The sequence below is a fragment of the Stegostoma tigrinum genome, chromosome 1 (genome assembly GCF_030684315.1).
Source record: "Stegostoma tigrinum isolate sSteTig4 chromosome 1, sSteTig4.hap1, whole genome shotgun sequence".
Classification (NCBI taxonomy): Eukaryota; Metazoa; Chordata; class Chondrichthyes; order Orectolobiformes; family Stegostomatidae; genus Stegostoma; species Stegostoma tigrinum.
In genome coordinates, this window is record NC_081354.1 from 193,700,281 (window position 1) to 193,721,168 (window position 20,888).

A 20,888-nucleotide genomic window follows, 5' to 3' on the forward strand; every position below is an offset into this window, starting at 1 on the left:
CACATTTGCTCACGTTGAATTTCAAGAGCCATTTCCTGGACCACGCTCGTAAACTGTCTAAATCTTTCTGCAGCTTCCCCACCTCCTCAGTACTACCTGCCCGTCCACCTATCTTCGTATCATCGGCAAACTTCGCCAGAATGCCCCCAGTCCCTTCATCCAGATCATTAATATATAAGGTGAACAGCTGTGGCCCCAACACTGAACCCTGCGGGACACCACTCGTCACCGGTTGCCATTCCGAAAAAGAGCCTTTTATTCCAACTCTCTGCTTTCTGTCAGACAGCCAATCCTCAATCCAAGCCAGTAGCTCAGCTCAAACACCATGGGCCCTCACCTTGCTCAGCAGCCTCCCGTGAGGCACCTTATAAAAAGCTTTTTGGAAGTCTAGATAAATAACATCCACTGGGTTTCCCTGGTCTAACATACTTGTTACCTCTTCAAAGAATTCTAACAGGTTTTTCCAAATATTGACTGGGAACACTATAGTTCGAGTACTATAGATGGGTCAGTTTTTGTCCAGAGTGTGCAGGAGGGCTTCCTGACACAGTATGTAGATAGGCCAACAAGGGGTGAAGCCAGATTAGATTTGGTACTGGGTAATGAGCCTGGCCAGGTGTTAGATTTGGATGTAGGTGACCACTTTGGTGATAGCGATCACAATTCTGTTATGTTTACTTTAGTGATGGAAAGGGATAGGTGTATATCACTGGGCAAGAGTTATAGCTGGGGGAAAGGCAATTACGATGAGATTAGGCAAGATTTAGGGAGCACAGGATGCGGAAGGAAACTGCAGGGCATGAATTAGAAATGTGGAGCTTATTCAAGGAAAAGCTCCTGTGTGTCCTAGATAAGTATGTACCTGTCAGGCAGGGAGGAAGCTGTAGAGTGCGGGACCCGTGGTTTACGAAGGAGGTGGAATCTCTGGTCAAGAGGAAGAAGAACGCTTATGTTAGGATGAGATGTGAAGGCTCAGTTGGGGCACTTGAGGGTCACAAGGTAGCCAGGAAAGACCTAAAGAGAGAGTTCAGAAGAGCCAGGAGGAGACATGAGAAGTTGTTGGCGGATAGGATCAGGGTAAACGCTAAGGCTTTCTATAGGTGTTTAAGGAATAAAAGAATGATGAAAGTAAGATTAGGGCCAATCAAGGACAGTAGTGGTAAGTTGTGTGTGGAGTAAAAGGAGATAGGGGAAGCACTAAATGAATATTTTTCGACAGTATTCACTCTAGAAAACGACAATGTTGTCGAGGAGAATACTGAGATACAGGCTACTACACTAGGTGGGATTGAGGTTCACAAGGAAGAGGTATTAGAAATCCTACAGAGGGTGAAGATAGATAAGTCCCCTGGGCCGGATGGGATTTATCCTCGGATCTCTGGGAAGCAAGGGAGGAGATTGCTGAGCCTTTGGCAGTGATCTTTAACTCGTCATTATCTGCAGGAATAGTGTCAGACAACTGGAATAGCAAATGTGGTTCCCCTGTTCAAGAAGGGGAGGAGAGACAACCCTGGTAATTATAGACCAGTGAGCCTTATCTCAGTTGTTGGTGAAGTGTTGGAAAAGGTTATAAGAGATAGGATTTATAATCATCTAGAAAAGAATAAATTGATTAGAGATAGTCAGCACGGTTTTGTGAAGGGAAGGTCGTGCCTCACAAACCTTATTGAGTTCTTTGAGAAGGTGACCAAACAGGTAGATGAGAGTAAACTGGTTGATGTGGTGTATATGGATTTCAGCAAGGCGTTTACATTGGGGAAACCAAGCGGAGGCTTGGAGACCGCTTTGCAGAACACCTCCGCTCAGTTCACAACAAACTACTGCACCTCCCAGTCGCAAACCATTTTCACTCCCCCTCCCATTCTTTAGATGACATGTCCATCATGGGCCTCCTGCAGTGGCACAATGATGCCACCCGAAGGTTGCAGGAACAGCAACTCATATTCCGCCTGGGAACCCTGCAGCCTAATGGTATCAATGTGGACTTCACCAGTTTCAAAATCTCCCCTTCCCCAACTGCATCCCTAAACCAGCCCAGCTCTTCCCCTCCACCCACTGCATCCCAAAACCAGTCCAACCTGTCTCCGCCTCCCTAACCTGTTCTTCCTCTCACCCATCCCTTCCTCCCACCCCAAGCCGCACCCCCATCTACCTACTAACCTCATCCCACCTCCTTGACCTGTCCGTCTTCCCTGGACTGACCTATCCCCTCCCTACCTCCCAACCTATACTCTCTCCACCTATCTTCTTTTCTCTCCATCTTCGGTCCACCTCCCCCTCTCTCCCTATTTATTCCAGTTCCCTCTCCCCATCCCCCTCTCTGATGAAGGGTCTAGGCCCGAAACGTCAGCTTTTGTGCTCCTGAGATGCTGCTTGGCCTGCTGTGTTCATCCAGCCTCACATTTTGTTGTCTTGGATTCTCCAGCATCTGCAGTTCCCATTATCTCTTATCCTTGAAAGTTGCCACCCAGGTTGACAGGGCTGTTAAGAAGGCATACAGTGTTTTAGCTTTGATTAATAGAGGGATCGAGTTCCGGAACCAAGAGGTTATGGTGAAGCTGTACAAAACTCTGGTGCGGCCGCACTTGGAGTATTGCATACAGTTCTGGTCACCTCCTTATAAGAAGGATGTGGAAGCTTTGGAAAGGGTGCAGAGGAGATTTACTAGGATGTTGCCTGGTCTGGAGGGAAGGTTTAACGAGGAAAGGCTGAGGGACTTGAGGCTGTTTTCATTAGAGAGAAGAAGGTTGAGAGGTGACTTAATTGAAACATATAAAATAATCAGAGTGTTAGATCAGGTGGATAGGGAGAGCCTTTTTCCTAGGATGGTGACGGCGAGCGCGAGGGGGCGTTGCTTTAAATTGAGGGGTGACAGATATAGGACAGATGTCAGAGGTAATTTCTTTACTCAGAGAATAGTAAGGGAATGGAACAGTTTGCCTGCAATGGTAGTAGCTTCGCCAACTTTAAGTCCATTTAAGTCATCATTGGACATTCATATGGACTTACATGGTATAGTGGAAGTGAGATGGGCTTGAGATCGGTCTGACAGGTCGGCACAACATCGAGGGCCGAAGGGCCTGTACTGTGCTGTAATGTTCTATGTTCTATTGGTTTCTCGGTGGTTGCCTGAGATGGAGACAGAGAAGTCCAGGAAGGTGAGGGATGTGTTGGAGATGGTCCAGGTGAACTTAAGGTTGGGGTGGAAGGTGTTGGTTGTGTGGATGGACATTTTGGTCAGAATGGACCAGTTTGGTACAAAGAGCTGTCTCTGTGCTGTTGGACTCTATGACTCTACTGGATCTGGAAGGATTAGTTTGGGGCCTTGGAGAGGTGAGATGGGTGATGTAGGGACCTTTTGTGGTTGCAGGGAAAGGTACTAGGTATGGTGGAGGGTGTTGGGGACTTTAGAGCTGGCAAGGGAGTTGTGGAGTGAATGGTTTCTGCTGAAAGTGGACAGGAGTGGCGGAGAAAGTATCTTTTTAGTGGTGGGGTCTGATTGTAGGTGGCGGAAATGTCGGAGGATGGTGCGTTGTATTCAGAGGGGTGTTGGGGTGGTACGTGAGGACGAAGGGGATTCTATTCTTGTTGTTGTTGGGAGAATGGGGTTTGAGGGCAGCAGTGCAGGAAATGGTGGAGATGAAGTTGAGGGCATCCTTAATAACAGAGGAATGAAAATTCTTGTCCCTAAAGTAGAGGATATCTGGGGTGTCCTGGAGTAAAATGCCTCATCCTAAGCTCTCCACCACCAGCCTTCTCCCATGTCCAGCCCTCCCTGACCTGACTTAATCTGTCCATCTTCCTACATACTGCTCCACCCCTTCCCAAACACAATAACCCGCTACCTGCATCCACCTATCTGCAAAGTACCTACCCTCCCCCCTGCACCACACCCTACCCTGGGCTCCCCTCCCTCTTCCCAGTCCTGATGAAGGGTTTCAGCCTGAAACATTCACTTTCCCGCTCCTCTGATGCTATCTGACCTGATGTGCTTTTCCAGCCTTACATCTATTTTTTCTGGTTTACAGTGTCTGCTGTCCTTACTGTCTCCATGAGGAGGAGACAGCCAGTTTTGTGCAATATATAATCATGACCGACTGAAAGGTCTGGATGTGATTGGGAAGGAAATATGGATGTTATTGGATCAAATGTTCAAGGGGAAGGAACCACACAAATCTGTGAAGGTGGATACATTTTCTCTTTCGATCAGAGACAGATCAAGGGAAATTTAATGGTACTTTTTGAAATTCGGAACACTTCTGATGGAAGGTAACTCTTCAGAAGAGCCAGAAGAAGTAAAATGACATCTTCCTGTGCTGTGTAATGAACCAGTGAGTAACCAATTCACAAATACTCAGGACGATAGGTCAACTACATCCACACATGTCCAACAGATCTCTGCTTGTCTCAGTATTGGTCTGGCTGTAGGATTGCGACTGAATGCAGTTACTTCACCTGTCATTGTAATAGGAGGAGAGAAGAGCCTGTATCTCTGCTGCCACTGCATTATCCTGGAGAAGCAGACCCTGGCCTGAAGAGGCAGGAGGGGAAACTGCCCAGCAACCAGCAAACAGGAAAAGACAACAGAGAAAGAGGACAGAAAACACATCAGAAATACAGCCCAGAATTCTACTGACAGTTCTTAAAGAAATCAGAAAATCATTTTCATTGTTTCAGTTTCAAACCAGGCCAATCAGGAAACACTAACAAACCTCACACTCAGCTGCAAGCTGCTGTGACTGTATGGTTATTCATTAAAACCACACACACACACACACACACACACACACACACACACACACACACACACACACACACACACACACACACACACACACACACACCCTACACAGAACATAGAACATTACAGCACAGTACATGCCCTTCGGCCCTCGATGTTGTGCCGATCTGTCATACTGATCTCAAGCCCGTCTAACCCACACTACTCCATGTACGTACCTATGCTTATCCAATGATGACTTAAATGTACCTAAAGTTGGCGAATCTACTACCGTTGCAGGCAAAGCGTTCCATTCCCTTACTACTCTCTGAGTAAAGAAACTACCTCTGACACCTGTCCTATATCTTTCACCCCTCAATTTAAAGCAACGCCCCCTCGCGCTCGCCGTCACCATCCTAGGAAAAAGGCTCTCCCTATCCACCCTATCTAACCCTCTGGCTATTTTATATGTTTCAATTAAGTCACCTCTCAACCATCTTCTCTCTAATGAAAACAGCTTCAAGTACCTCAACCTTTCCTTGTAAGAACTTCCCTCCATACCAGACAACATCCTAGTAAATCTCTACACCCTTTCCAAAGCTTCCACATCCTTCTTATAATGCGGTGACCAGAACTGTACACAATACTCCAAGTGCGGCCACACCAGAGTTTTGTACAGCTTCACCATAACCTCCTGGTTCCGGAACTCGATCCCTCTATTAATAAAAGATAAAACACTGTATGCCTTCTTAACAGCCCTGTCAACCTGGGTGGCAACTTTCAAGGATCTGTGTACATGGACACCGAGATCTCTCTGCTCATCAACACTACTAAGAATCTTACCATTAGCCCTGTACTTTGCCTTCTGGTTACTCCTACCAAAGTGCATCACCTCACAGTTGTCTGCATTAAACTCCATTTGCCACCTCTCAGCCCAGCTCTGCAGCTTATCAATGTCTCTCTGCAACCTACAGCATCCTTCGTCACTACCCACAACTCCACTGACCTTAGTGACATCTGCAAATTTACTAACCCATCCTTCTACGCCCTCATCCAGGTCATTTATAAAAATGACAAACAGCAGTGGACCCAACACCGACCCTTGCGGTACACCACTAGTAACTGGTCTCCAGGATGAACATTTCCCATCAACTACTTGTTGGTAAAGTGTTGGAAAAGGTTATAAGGGATAGGATTTATAATCATCTAGAAAAAAATAAATTGATCAGGGATAGTCAGCACGGTTTTGTGAAGGGAAGGTCGTGCCTCACAAACCTTACTGAGTTCTTTGAGAAGGTGACCAAACAGGTAGATGAGAGTAAACCGGTTGATGTGGTGTATATGGATTTCAGCAAGGCGTTCGATAAGGTTCCCCGCAATAGGCTATTGTACAAAATGTGGAGGAATGGAATTGTGGGAGCCATAGCAGTTTGGATCGGAAATTGGCTTGCTGAAAGAAGACAGAGGGTGGTGGTTGATGGGAAATGTTCATCCTGGAGACCAGTTACTAGTGGTGTACTGCAAGGGTCGGTGTTGGGTCCACTGCTGTTTGTCACTTTTATAAATGACCTGGATGAGGGCGTAGAAGGATGGGTTAATAAATTTGCAGACGACACTAAGGTCGGTGGAGTTGTGGATAGTGACGAAGGATGCTGTAGGTTGCAGAGAGACATAGATAAGCTGCAGAACTGGACTGCGAGGTGGCAAATGGAGTTTAATGCAGACAAGTGTGAGGTGATGCACTTTGGTAGGAGTAACCGGAAGGCAAAGTACAGGGCTAATGGTAAGATTCTTAGTAGTGTAGATGAGCAGAGAGATCTCGGTGTCCATGTACACAGATCCTTGAAAGTTGCCACCCAGGTTGACAGGGCTGTTAAGAAGGCATACAGTGTTTTATCTTTTATTAATAGAGGGATCGAGTTCCGGAACCAGGAGGTTATGGTGAAGCTGTACAAAACTCTGGTGTGGCCGCACTTGGAGTATTGTGTACAGTTCTGGTCACCGCATTATAAGAAGGATGTGGAAGCTTTGGAAAGGGTGCAGAGGAGATTTACTAGGATGTTGCCTGGTATGGAGGGAAGGTCTTACGAGGAAAGGCTAAGGGACTTGAGGCTGTTTTCATTAGAGAGAAGAAGGTTGAGAGGCGACTTAATTGAAACATATAAGATAATGAGAGGGTTAGATAGGGTGGATAGGGAGAGCCTTTTCCCTAGGATGGTGACGGCGAGTACGAGGGGGCACAGCTTTAAATTGAGGGGTGAAAGATATAGGACAGATGTCAGAGGTAGTTTCTTTACTCAGAGACTAGTAAGGGAATGGAACGCTTTGCCTGCAATGGTAGTAGATTCGCCAACTTTAAGTACATTTAAGTCATCATTGGGCAAGCAAATGGATGTACATGGAATAGTGTAGGTTAGATGGGCTTGAGATGGGTATGACAGGTCGGCACAACATCGAGGGTCGAAGGGCCTGTACTGTGCTGTAATGTTCTATGTTCTACGTTTTAACTACCACCTTCTGTCTTCTTTCAGCAAACCAATTTCCGATCCAAACTGCTATATCTCCCACAATTCCATTCCTCCGCATTTTGTACAATAGCCTATTGTGGGGAACCTTATCGAACGCCTTGCTGAAATCCATATACATCACATCAACCGGTTTACTCTCATCTACCTGTTTGGTCACCTTCTCAAAGTACTCAATAAGGTTTGTGAGGCACGACCTTCCCTTCACAAAACCGTGCTGACTATCCCTAATCAATTTATTCTTTTCTAGATGATTATAAATCCTATCCCTTATAACCTTTTCCAACACTTTACCAACAACTGAGGTAAGGCTCACTGTCCCTCTCTCACACTCGTGTTCACACACATGCATGTTGCCCACTTACACACACACACACACACACACACACACACACACACACACACACACACACACACACACACACAGTCTTGCACTCTAATACACTCACATTGCCCTTCACACTCATGTTGCCCCTCGCCCACACACATTGCCCCTTGCAGACACACACGTATTGCCCTTTAACACACTCACATTGTCCCTCACACACTCATGATGCCTCATCACACATATTGCTCCTTGCACACTCACACTGCCCGTCGCACACACATGTATTGTCCCCTTACACACTCACATTGCCTCTCACATACTTGTGCCCATTCGCTTTCTCACACACAATCACTGAATCGTCTGTGAGCCTGCATTAGCTCTTGAAATGAGCATCATTATTTCGTAGAACCTCCAGCTTTTTCCCATATCCTTGCACACCATTTCAATCCAAATTATTGTCCAGTGCTCTCTTGAATACTTCAGTTAAATCTGTCCCCACAACATTTATGGGCAGTGCATTCTATACTCTAACAGCTCACTCTCTGAAAAATTTTTCTTAAATCCCTCTGCCTCAGGATTTTAAATGCTCCTGTTCTTGTTCTTTTCATGAGCAGGAACAGGTTTCCCTGATCTACTCATCCAGCCCACAATTTTGATAAAATCTATTAAATCTCCTCTCAGCCACCTTCTCAAAGGACATCAGTCCCGACCCCTCAATCTATCTTCATCACTCACTCTGTCTCCTACACATTCACGTCTTTCCTATAATGTAGCACCCAGAACTGTACACAGTACTCCAGCTGAGGTCTAATAAGTGTCTTGTACAATTTCATTGTCACCTCTTTACTGTTGTACCCTATGCCCCGATTAATTTGGTTAAGGGCACTGTATGTTTTGCAAATTGTTCAGTCTCTGTCCTGCCACCTTCAGTGCTCTGTGCACATAAACACTCAGCTCCATCTGCTCCTGTACCCCTATCTTTACAATTGTAGCCTCTATTTTACATTGTCTTTCGATGTTCTTCCGTTCAAAGTGCATCACCTCACACTCTTGTGCATTGAACCTCATCTGCTGATGCCCCCCCACTCCACCAACCTGTCAATGGCCTTTTCAGTTCCACACTGTGCCCCTCAGATTATAATTCATGCAGGTTCTGTGCCTTCTGTATACTTTGAAATTGGACCCTGCCCAGCAAAACCCAGATCATTAATTTATATCATCTGCCCCCAACACCAACCCTGCCCTTCACCAATTTGTAAATGTCATTTTGCAGTTTCAAATGGTTAGAACCTCTGAAAGATCACATGGGTGTTTGATAGCTACTGGCGATCATAAATGACAAGGGAAAGACAACATTAGTCAGCACCAATGACAAAGGGTTAAACTGGAAAGCATTTCAGTGAAAAATGTTAGAAATAAATTTGATGTATCGTACCCATCTCATGGTATAACGAGACTCCTTGCTTAGACATTGTTACTGGTGGTTTCCGTGGAGGGACGACATCAATTTTCATCAATTCATCGCAGCATTGTTTCCAAGCACCTGACAAGATAATAACAGTGAGACACTGTGACTGAAATCAAGGGCTCCAGAACAAAGGGGGACAGCATGGCTGAGATGCCAGAAAATACTTCCCCATCTTGTCTTTATCACAAAGAAAATGCGAAAGGTATAGTTAAAGAGGAGGTACTGAATGGACTAAAATCTGATACAGGAGAAAGTCTACAAATCTGAGGTTATATTCAAAATTGTACAGTACAAAACAGACCCTTGGGCCCATCAAGTCTGTACTGACAAAAACTACTCTAAATCCACAAGATTTAAATTCATGGCTCTTGAACTCAATCCCACTATTAATGAAAGCTAGCACACCATACACCTTCTTAACAACTCTATCCACCTGGATGGCAGCTTTAAGGGAACAGTGGACATGAACCCCAAGGTCCCTCTGCTCCTCCACACTGCCAAGAATCTTTCTGTTAACCCTGTATTCTGCTTTCAAGTTTGTCTTTCCAAAATGAATCACCTCACACAAGATCCTTGAAAGTTGCCACCCAGGTTGACAGGGCTGTTAAGAAGGCATACAGTGTTTTGGCTTTTACTAATAGAGGGATCGAGTTCCGGAACCAAGAGGTTTTGGTGAAGCTGCTCAAAACTCTGGTGCGGCCGCACTTGGAGTATTGTGTACCGTTCTGGTCACCGCATTATAAGAAGGATGTGGAAGCTTTGGAACGGGTGCAGAGGAGATTTACTAGGATTTTGCCTGGTATGGAGGGAAGGTCTTACGAGGAAAGGCTGAGGGACTTGAGGCTGTTTTCATTAGTGAGAAGAAGTTTGAGAGGTGACTTAATTGAAACATATAAAATAATCAGAGGGTTAGATAGGGTGGATAGGGAGAGCCTTTTTTCTAGGATGGTGACGGCGAGCACGAGGGGGCATAGCTTTAAATTGAGGGGTGAAAGATATAGGACAGATGTCAGAGGTAGTTTCTTTACTCAGAGAGTAGTAAGGGAATGGAACGCTTTGCCTGCAACGGTAGTAGATTCGCCAACTTTAAGTACATTTAAGTTGACATTGGATAAGCATATGGACGTACATGAAATAGTGTAGGTTGGATGGGCTTGAGATCGGTATGACAGGTCGGCACAACATCGAGGGCCGAAGGGCCTGTACTGTGCTGTAATGTTCTATGTGCTCTCACTTCCCAGCACTCAGCCCATAACTTTGAATGCCACATTTCTGAGAAAGACAAGTGTCCCATATCCCTCCCTAAACTCCCCTAGTAACCTGCCCTACCACCTTCAGGGGTTTGTGCACAAGCTCCCCAAGATCCCTCTGAGCTTCCTAATGTCTTGCTATTCATTCAATTCTCCCTTGTCTTGTTCCTTCTTCCAAAGTGCATCAGCTCACATTTATCAGGATTAAGTTCCATCTGCCACTGATCGCTTCTCGCCCATCTGACCAATCTGTTTCTATCCTCCTGTAATCTAACACTTTCTCACTCACTGTCAGACACTCGGCCAATCTTTGTATCATCCACAAACTTACTTATTACCCCCTTCACATTCTCATCTCCATCGTTAATGACCATCACAAACAATAAGGGACCCTGCACTGATCCCTGTGGAACCCCACTGCACACCAGGCTCTAGTCACACGAACGGTCTTCTGTCACTGGTTTATGGTTCCCTGGTCTATCGCTCTCATCATTCTTGTAAAGTGGAACCTCATTGGCTGTTCTCCCAGACCTCTGGCACCTCCTTGTGGCCAGTGATGATATAAACAGCTCAGGGGTGCTAGCATTCCCTCCCAGCAGCCTGGGATACATTCCCCATCTGCACCTAGGGATTTGTCCAGTTTTAAATGCAACAAAACCTCCAATACCTCCTCACTCCCCATGTCTGCTCAAGAACTTCACAGTCCATCTTCTTGATATTTGTACCTGCATCTTCCTCCTCCCGAATAAAGAGAGATGTAAATAATCACTGAGCACCCTCCCAGTGTCACTCAGCTCCCCGTACAGATTGTCTAATGGACACTATAGAATATTACAGCACAGTACAGGCCCTTCGGCCCTCGATGTTGTGCCGACCTGTCATACCGATCTCAAGCCCATCTAACCTATACTATTCCATGTGCGTCCATATGCTTGTCCAGGACTTTGTTTTTGTTTTTGTTGACCAACATGTTTTTATGCCAAATTGCTTTCCAATGTTCCCCTCTGTACTTTCTGTGCTGCCCTGTGATTTGCTCCCTTTATATGTTAAAAACCTCTCTTTTCTTTCTTATCCAGTCCTGAATATTCCGAGACATGAGACCATAAGAACATAAGATATAGAAGCAAATTTAGGCCATTCAGCCCATCAAGTAAGCTCTGTCATTTGATCGTGGCCAATAAGTTTCTCAACCCCATTCTCCTGCATTCTCCCAGTAACCCTTGATCCTCTGACTAATCAAGAGCCTACCCATCTCTGGCTTAAAGACATAGAATGACTCAGTCTCCACAGCCCTCTGCAGCAATGAGTTCTACAGATTCACCCCTACTCTGGCTGTTTAAAAGTGTGAGGTGATTCATTTTGGAAAGACAAACTTGAAAGCAGAATACCAGGTTAACTGAAAGATTCTTGGCAGTGTGGAGGAGCAGAGGGACCTTGGGGTTCATGTTCACTGTTCCCTTAAAGCTGCCACCCAGGTGGATAGAGTTGTTAAGAAGGCGTATGGTGTGCTAGCTTTCATTAATAGAGGGATTGAGTTCAAGAGCCATGAAGCTTCAGCTATATAAAAATCTGGTTTGGCCACATCTGTAGTATTGTGTCCAGTTCTGGTCACCTCATTACGGGAAAGATGTGAAAGCGTTGGAAAAGGTGCAGACGAGATTTACCAGGATGTTGCCTGGAATGGAGGGAAGGCCTTATGAGGAAAAGTTGAGAGGGCTCGGGCTTTTCTCTTCAGAACGATGAAGAATGAGAGGTGACTTGATAGAGGTGTACAAAATGATCAGCGGTATAGATAGAGTGGACAGCCAGAGACTTTTTCCTCAGGTGGAGGTAGCTATTACAAGGAGACATAGTTTTAAAGTGAGTAGGGGTAGATATCAGGGAGACGTCAGAGGTAGGTTCTTTACTCAGAGAGTGGCAGGGGCGTGGAATGCATTGCCAGAGAGGGTAGTGGAGTCGGCCTCATTAGGGGCATTTAAGCGGCTATTAGATAGGCATATGGATGATAGTATAAGGTAGGGGTGGAGGTTAGATAGACCTTAGGACGAAGGTAAAAGTTCAGCACATCATCGTGGGCCGAAGGGCCTGTACTGTGCCGTACTGTTCTATGCTCTCTGGGCTTGTTGCTCCTAGGTTTCACCCTAAAGGGAACAGATTGGTTTTGTACTGGCCTCAGCATCTTTCTGAACACCCTCCACTGTTCTGCTCTAGATTTACTTTCAAATAGCTGTTTCCAGTCTATTTGGCCAGATCCTGCCTTATTTTAATATAATATGCCTTACTCCAATCCAAAACCCTTTCCATTATAAATTTAAAATGTACAGTGTTGTGATCATTATCAGTTAAACACTCCTCTTACTCCCACCTCGAGCAGCTACCTAGCTTAATTCCCTGGACTCAAGGGGCTGAGTTATAGGCAGAGGGTGGACAAGCTAGGACTGTTTTCTTTAGAGCATAGGAGACTGAGGGAGATCTTGTAGAAGTGTATAAAATCATGAGATGTATGCATAGGGTGAATGCGCTCAGTCTTTCTCCCAGGGTCGGGGAATCGAGGACCAGAGGGCATCAGTTTAAGGTAAGAGGGGAAAGAATACTGAGGGGCAACTTTTTTTACACAGAGGGTGGTATGCATCTGGAATGAGCTACCAGCAGAAGTGGTTGAGGTGGGTACATTAACAACATTTAAAAGGCATTTGGACTAATACATGGATAGCAAAGGTTTAGAAGGACTTGGGCCAAGTGCAGGAGAACGGGATCAGCATGGCTTTGTGAGGGGCAGGTCATGCCTTACAAATCTTATTGAGTTCTTTGAGGAAGTCACGAGGCAGGTTGACGAGGGTCGAGCAGTGGATGTGGTGTACATGGACTTCAGCAAGGCATTTGATAAGGTTCCCACGGCAGGCTCATTCATAAAGTGAGGAGGTATGGGATACAGGGTGATTTGGCTGTCTGGATTCAGAATTGGTTGGCTGACAGGAGGCAGAGAGTGGTTGTAGATGGTAAGTATTCTGCCTGGAGGTCAGTGCTGAGTGGTGTCCTGCAGGGCTCTGTTCTTGGGCCTCTGCTCTTTGTATTTTTTATAAATGACTTGAATGAGGAGGTTGAGGGGTGGGTTAGTATGTTTGCTGATGACACAAAGTTTGGAGGTGCCGTTGATAGTATCGAGGGCTATTGCAGGCTTCAGCCAGACATTGACAGAATGCAGAGCTGGGCTGAGAAATGGCAGATGGAGATCAACCTGGATAAATGCAAAGTGATGCATTTTGGAAGGCCGAACTTAAATGCTGAATATAGGATTAAAGGCAGGATTCACCGAAGTGTGGAGGAACAGCGGGATCTTGGTGTTCAAGTGCATAGCTCCCTCAAAGTTGCCACCCAAGTGGATAAGGTTGTTAAGAAAGCATATGGTGTTTTGGCTTTCATTGACAGGGGGATCGAGTTTAAGAGCCACGAGGTTATGCTGCAGCTCTACAAAACCCTGGTGAGACCACACTTGGAATATTGTGTCCAGTTCTGGTCGCTCTATTATAGGAAAGACGTGGAGGCTTTGGAGAGGGTGCAAAGGAGGTTTACCAGGATGCTGCCTGGACTGGAGACCTTGTCTTACGAGGAGAGGTTGACTGAGCTCGGACTTTTCTCTCTGGAGAGAAGGAGGAAGAGAGGTGACCTGATCGAGGTGTACAAGGTAATGAGAGGCATGAATAGGGTCGATAGCCAGAGACTTTTCCCCAGGGCAGGATTGACTGCCACGAGGGGTCATAGTTTTAAGGTGTTTGGAGGAAAGTATAGAGGAGACGTCAGAGGGAGGTTCTTCACCCAGAGAGTTATGAGCGCATGGATTAGTTTGCCAGTGGTAGTCGTGGAAGTGGAGTCATTATTGATGTTTAAGCAACTGCTGGACATGCACATGGACAGCAGTGAATTGAGGGGAATGTAGGTTAGGTTATTTTATTTTTGGATGAGGATTATTCCATGTCACAACATCGTGGGCCGAAGGGCCTGTACTGTGCTGTACTTTTCTATTTTCTATGTTCTAATGAACCCGCCTCAACCACTTCTGCTGGCAGCTCATTCCATTTGCGTACCACCCCCGTGTAAAAAAAGTTGCCCCTCAGGTTCCCATGTATTCTCTCCTTGCTTACTGTAAACTGCATCACATTTTATTTTAAAACTCACTCAAGTTACAGAAGTGTTGCCAGAAAGCCTCCATCCACTGGCACATCTCCTCCTGAGACTCTGACACCAGAGTGTGTGTCACCTCCTCAGCTGCATAGCAATTGGTTATTGAGATGCTGTGACATTTTCTCTTCGAGTCTTTATCTGTTGCTCGGATTCGTGTCTCCTGAAAAATATGAAATTTATTCCAAACTCAACTGCTGCTTCCATCGGAAATTTTTAATGAAAATCAAAATGTGTTAGAGATATGCTGTAAGTCTGGCAGCATTCTGTAGAAAGAGGGAAACAGAGTTAATGTTTGGAATCTGAAATGACTCGTCTTTGGAACAGCTATCAGGCAGCCTAAGGAAGGTGGGGACAGAGCAGCAGTGGAAGGGAAAGTCGCATTGTGGCAGACTTAATACCTGACCCACAGGGAGATGGCTGCGGTTGTTAAAGGTTGGCCATCATAGCTCATGGAACATATAGCAGTACAGCTCAGGATTGGGCCTTTCAGCCCACAATGTTGTGCCAAACATGACGCTAAATGAAACTAATCCCTTCTCCCTGCCTTGGGTCCATACCCCTCCATTCCTTGCATATTCATGTATTTATCTAAAAGTCCCTTAAATGCCCCAATCACCACCCCGGCAGCGTGTTCCAGACTCCTACCACTCTATTTGTAAAAACAACTTGGCCCGCACATCTCCTTTGAACCTTCCCCCTCTCACCATACATGCATGGCCCCTAGTATTAGACATTTCAACTCTGGGAAAAAGATCATGACCCGCAATCCTATCTATACATTTCATAATTTTATAGACTTCTACTAAGTCTCCCCTCAGCCTCAACTGCTCCATAGAAAATAACCCGTGTTTTTCTAGCCTCTCCTTATAGCTTATACGTTCTAATCCAGGCACCATCCTGGTAAACCTCTTCTGCACCCTCTCCAAAGCCTCCACATCCTTTCTGTAATGTGGTGACCAGTACTGAACACAAAACTGTAAGTTCAGCCGAACCAAAGTCTTATAAAGCAGCAACATGACATCCTGACTACAGGGCATTTCTGTAGGAGTTCCTCAGGCTAGTGTCCTAGGTCCATCCATCTTCAGCTGTTCTTTTATGTGGTCATGGGATGTGGGCAGCCCATTTTCAAGCCAAATAAGGATTGTCCAGCCCTAAATGCCCAGAGGGCAGTTAAGACTCAACTACATTGCGGTGGGTCTGGAGTCACATGTAGGTCAGACCAGGTAAAGGGTCGCAGATTTCTGCCCAAAAAGGACATTAGTGAACCAGATGGGTTTATCTGAACTGTCACTGGGTCAAAATCCTGGAATGTCCCCCAAAGGGGCATTGCAGGTCAAAAAACAGCATGTGGAATGCATGAGTTCAAAAAGATAGCTCACTCCTACAGGCAATAACTGAACATAACCCACATCTCATGAATGAAGAAAAGCAATCCTAGAGGCATCAAGCCATAGAGCTGTACAGCACGGAAACAGATCCTTCGGTCCAACTTGTCCATGCCAACCATGCCAAATTAATCTATTTGCTTTTGCCTGCATTTGGTCGATATCTCTCTAAACCCTTCCTATTAATATACACATCCAAATGCCCTTTAAATGGTGTTATTGTGCCCAAATCCAGAGCCTCCTCTGGCAGCTTGTTCCATACATGCACCACCCTCTGTGTGAAAAAGTTGTCCCTTTAGATCCCTTTTAAATTTTTCCTTGCTCACCTTAAACCTGTGCCCTCTAGTTTTGGACTCCTCCCACCCCTGGGAAAAGACCGTGTCTATTTATCCTACCAAAGCCCCTCATGATTTTATAAACCTCTATTAAGTCCCCTCAGCCTCTGGCTGTCCAGAGAAAATAGCCACAGGCTATTCATCCTCTCCCTTTAGCTCAAACCCTCCAACCCTGGCAACGTCCTTGTAAATCTTTTCTGAACCCTTTCAAGTTTCACAATATTCTTCCTATAGCAGGGAGACCAGAACTGCACATAGTATTTTAAAAGTGGCCTGAAAAATGTCCTGTACAGCCGCAACATGACCCTCGCAAATCCTATATGCAATGCAGTGACCAATAAAGGCAAGCGTACCAAATACCTTCCTCACTATCCTGTCTACCTGCGACTCCACTATTAAGAAACTATGAACCTACACTCCAGGGTCTCTTTGCTCAGTAACACTCCCCAGGACCTTACCACTGTGTGTATAAGTCCTGCCCTGATTTGCCTTTCCAAAATGCAGCATCTCACGTTTATCTAAATTAAATTCTATCTGCCACTCCTTGGCCCATTGGTCCATCTGATCAACATCCTGTTGTACTCCGAGGTAACATTATTCACTGTCCACTACACCTCCAATTTTGGTGTCATTTGCAAACTTACTAACCAGACCTCCTGTGTTCACATACAAATCATTCATATAAATGATGAAAAGCAGTGAACCCAGCACACCACTGCTCTCAGATTTCAATGAGGAAACCTCAACTGTTTCACTGGGCAGGGAATCCCACGGATTCAGAACCCTTTGGGTGAAGACGTTTCTCCCCAGGCCTAAATCTGCTCCCTCTTATTTTGACTCCCATGGCTACTCTGCCTGGAGGTCAGGACAAATCCAGGGATAGCGATGGTGGTGTCTGGAACATTGTCTGTAAGGTATGATTCTGTGAGTATGGCTGCTGCTTGACCAGTCTGTGAGACAGCCCTCCCAATGTTGGCACTGACACCCAGATGTTAGTGAGGAGGACTCTGCATGGTCGACAGGGCTGTTTCTGCTGTTGTCTCCTCTGGTGCCTAGTTCATAACAGGTACACTGTCTGGTTTCATTTCATTTTTCTCCTTCCAACTACAGTTGCACCTGAGCAATATGCTCGGCCATTTGAGAGAGCAGTTAACAACCACATTGCTGTTGGGTTGGAGTCATGTCAAGGCCAGGTCAGGTAAAGATAACAGTTTTATTTCCTCCAGACATTAGTGAACCAGGTAGGTGTTTATAACAATAGTCACCATGAGACTTTTATTCCATATTCTGACTGAATTAAAATGTTCACATCTGTAATGGTGGGATTCAAGCACATTCCTCTATAGCATTCGCATATGGGTCTGGATTCCTGTGCAGTGACATTTCTACCAGGCCACCTCTCTTGCCAATAACCCTACAACCAGTCCTCAAAGAAAGCTCTGTAGAACTCAGCCTGGAATACAGCAATAGCGCAACCTTATCTGCTCTCTATAATAGAGAATTTCAAATGCTTAATAACTCATTCATTTCTCTCTTTAACCAGGGGACCAACTGCTTAGAAACTGTGCCCCTGTCCTGCATTCCCCACAGCCCCTTTTATACCCCCTCAACTAAAAATTGGTGGTGTTGAGGGCTTTGATTATCCAAATATCAGTTGGAATAATGTGAGAGGAAAGCGTAAGTTGGGAGATGAATTCCGTGACTCCATGTCTTATCTCTCAACAATACACTCAGAAATCCTTTCATTGCTTGATTCTCCCACTCACTTCTCATAAAGTCACAGAGTCATAGAGTTGTACAGCATGGAAACAGACCCTTCAGTCCAATTTGTCCATGTCAACTAGATATTCTAGATTAATCTAGTCGCATTTTCCAGCATTTGGCCCATATACCTCTAAACACTTCCCATTCACGAGCCCATCCAGCTGCCTTTTAAATGTTGTCATTGTACCAGCCTCCACCACTTCCTCTGGCAGCTCATTCCATACACGCACCACCCTCTGTGTGGAAAAGTTGCTCCTTAGGTCCTTTTCAAATCTTCCTTCTGTCACCTTAAACTCAGCCCTCTAATTTTGGAATGACATAAGGATTTCCTCAATTTTCTGAATGTAGATAAGAACGAATAAAAATCTTGCAGCACAACAAAAATGACTTCCTGTCCGATTTCTTTTCAGAATACCTTGTTTACAGCAATGGTAAATGCAGCATCCATTTTGGCCTCTACTTCCTCTGGAGAGTAGTAACAGAACAGGTTTGTTCCCTGTAACACACAGTACATCCTGGTCCAGTTGCACCGTTCACCCACCATCTGCTGTAACATAAAAACCACTGCAAGTTATTCAGAAAAACCTCAGTGCTAGGGATGGCTTTAGAAAAATGTAGATCAATTAAGAAAATTCAGCATTTGTTTAACTATGTGGTTGATATGAAATTGTTACCAGAAAATAAAAGGAAGGATAGAATATGCAAAGCTCATCTTGTACCAAGGAATCATATAACAGTTGGGCAATTTAATAAGAAAACAAACTTAAAAGCTTTGGCTGTGAATATACGAAACATTCAGAATAAAGTTCACGAGTTAACAACACGAGAGAGACAAATAGATGTGATTTGGTCGCAATTACTAGTACACAGGAGGATGAGCGTAGGCAGGACATGGTCAGGACCTCACTCTCACAGGAGTGTGCTGGCAGACAGCAAGCTGGATTGAAGTGTGTCTACTTTAATGCCAGGATTATCTGGAATAAGGTAAGTGAGCTTGCAGCTTGGATAGGTACCTGGGACTTCGATGTTGTGGCCATTTCGGAGACATGGATAGAGCAGGGTCAGGAATGGATGTTGCAGGATCCAGGGTTTAGATCTTTCATTAAGGTCAGGGAAGGTGGTAAAAGAGGGGGAGGTGTGGCTTTGTTGGTCAAGAAGAATATAACGGCGGCTGAAAGAACCTTTGATGAGGACTCGTCTACTGAGGTGGTATGGGCTGAGGTTGCCGAGGAAGGTTTGTCGACTGAGTCAGTATGGGTGGAAGTTAGGAACAGCAAGGGAGCAGTCACCTCATGGGGGTTTTCTACAGGCCCCCAAATAGCAGTAGGGAGATCGAAGAACTCATTGGCCAGCAGATTGTTGTAAAGTGCAAACGTTACGAGTGGTGTACTGCAAGGGTCGGCGTTTGGTCCACTGCTGTTTGTCATTTTTATAAATTACCTGGATGAGGGCGTAGAAGGATGGGTTAGTAAATTTGCAGACGACACTAAGGTCGGTGGAGTTGTGGATAGTGACGAAGGATGCTGTAGGTTGCAGGTAGACATAGAAAAGCTGCAGAGCTGGGCTGAGAGGTGGCAAATGGAGTTTAATGCAGACAAGTGTGAGGTGATGCACTTTGGTAGGAGTAACCGGAAGGCAAAGTACAGGGCTAATGGTAAGATTCTTGGTAGTGTAGATGAGCAGAGAGATCTCAGTGTCCATGTACACAGAACCTTGAAAGTTGCCACCCAGGTTGACAGAGTTGTTAAGAAGGCATACAGTGTTCTAGCTTTTATTAATATAGGGATCGAGTTCCGAAACCAAGAGATTATGGTGAAGCTGTACAAAACTTTGGTGCGGCCGTACTTGGAGTATTGCGTACAGTTCTGGTCACCGCATTATAAGAAGGATGTGGAAGCTTTGGAAAGGGTGCAGAGGAGATTTACTGGGATGTTGCCTGGTATGGAGGGAAGGTCTTACGAGGAAAGGCTGAGGGACTTGAGGCTGTTTTCGATAGAGAGAAGAAGGTTGATAGGTGACATAATTGAAACATATAAAATAATCAGAGGGTTAGATAGGGTGGATGGGGAGAGCCTTTTTCCTAGGATGGTGACAGCAAGCACAAGGGGGCATAGCTTTAAAGTGAGGGGTGAAAGGTATAGGCCAGATGTCAGAGGTAGTTTCTTTACTCAGAGAGTAGTAAGGGAATGGAACGTTTTGCCTGCAACAGTAGTAGATTTGCCAACTTTAGGTACATTTAAATCGTCATTGGATAAGCATATGGACGTACATGGAATAGTGTAGGTTAGATGGGCTTGAGATCGGTATGACAGGTCGGCACAACATGGAGGACCGAAGGGCCTGTACTGTGCTGTACTGTTCTATGTTCTATGTAGCAGGGTTGTGGTTATGGGTGACTTCAACTTTCCCAATATAGATTGGAACCTCTTTCGTGCAGATGGTTTGGATGGAGCTGTTTTTGTCAGGTGTGTTCAGGAGGGTTTCCTTACTCAGTATGTCACAGGCTAACGAGGGGAGAGGCCATTTTGGATTTGGTGCTCGGCAATGAGCCAGGACAGGTGTCAGATCTTGTGGTGGGAGAACACTTTGGCCACAGTGACCATAACAGCCTCACATTCGCCATAGCCATGGAATGGGAAAGGAGCAGTTACTAGGGGAAGATATTTAACTGGGGAAAAGGAAACTATGACGATATCAGACAGGAGTTGGGAAGTACAGATTGGGAGCAAGTGTTCCACAGAAAGGGCACAACAGACATGTGGAGACTGTTTAAGGAGCAGTTGTTGCGAGTGATGTATAAATTTGTTCCTGAGAAAGGTAAGAAGGGGTAAGATTAAGGAGCCTTGGATGACGGGTACAGAGGTGCTTCTCGTCAAAAAGAACGTAAGGTGGAGGAAGCAAGGATCTAGCACAGCTTTAGAGGATTACAGG

General features: G+C 45.4%; 1 protein-coding gene across 8 annotated transcripts in view; it reads right to left on the bottom strand.

Moving 5' to 3' along the window:
- The window catches only part of rtkna (rhotekin a), a 132,216-nt gene that overhangs the window by 26,820 nt on the left and 84,508 nt on the right, over window positions 1–20,888 (bottom strand). For 4 of the 8 annotated variants that reach the window (XM_059650923.1, XM_059650916.1, XM_059650914.1 and 1 more), the window contains 3 exons: window positions 18,373–18,504; window positions 14,468–14,633; window positions 9,009–9,116 (listed from right to left, as the gene is read on the bottom strand). In XM_059650923.1, coding sequence (XP_059506906.1) covers window positions 9,009–9,116; window positions 14,468–14,633; window positions 18,373–18,504 — 406 coding nt within the window. Of the gene's footprint in view, window positions 1–4,451; window positions 4,553–9,008; window positions 9,117–14,467; window positions 14,634–18,372; window positions 18,505–20,888 lie in introns of those variants that run through there. The other 4 variants (XM_059650927.1, XM_059650940.1, XM_059650932.1 and 1 more) reach the window with 4 other exon arrangements.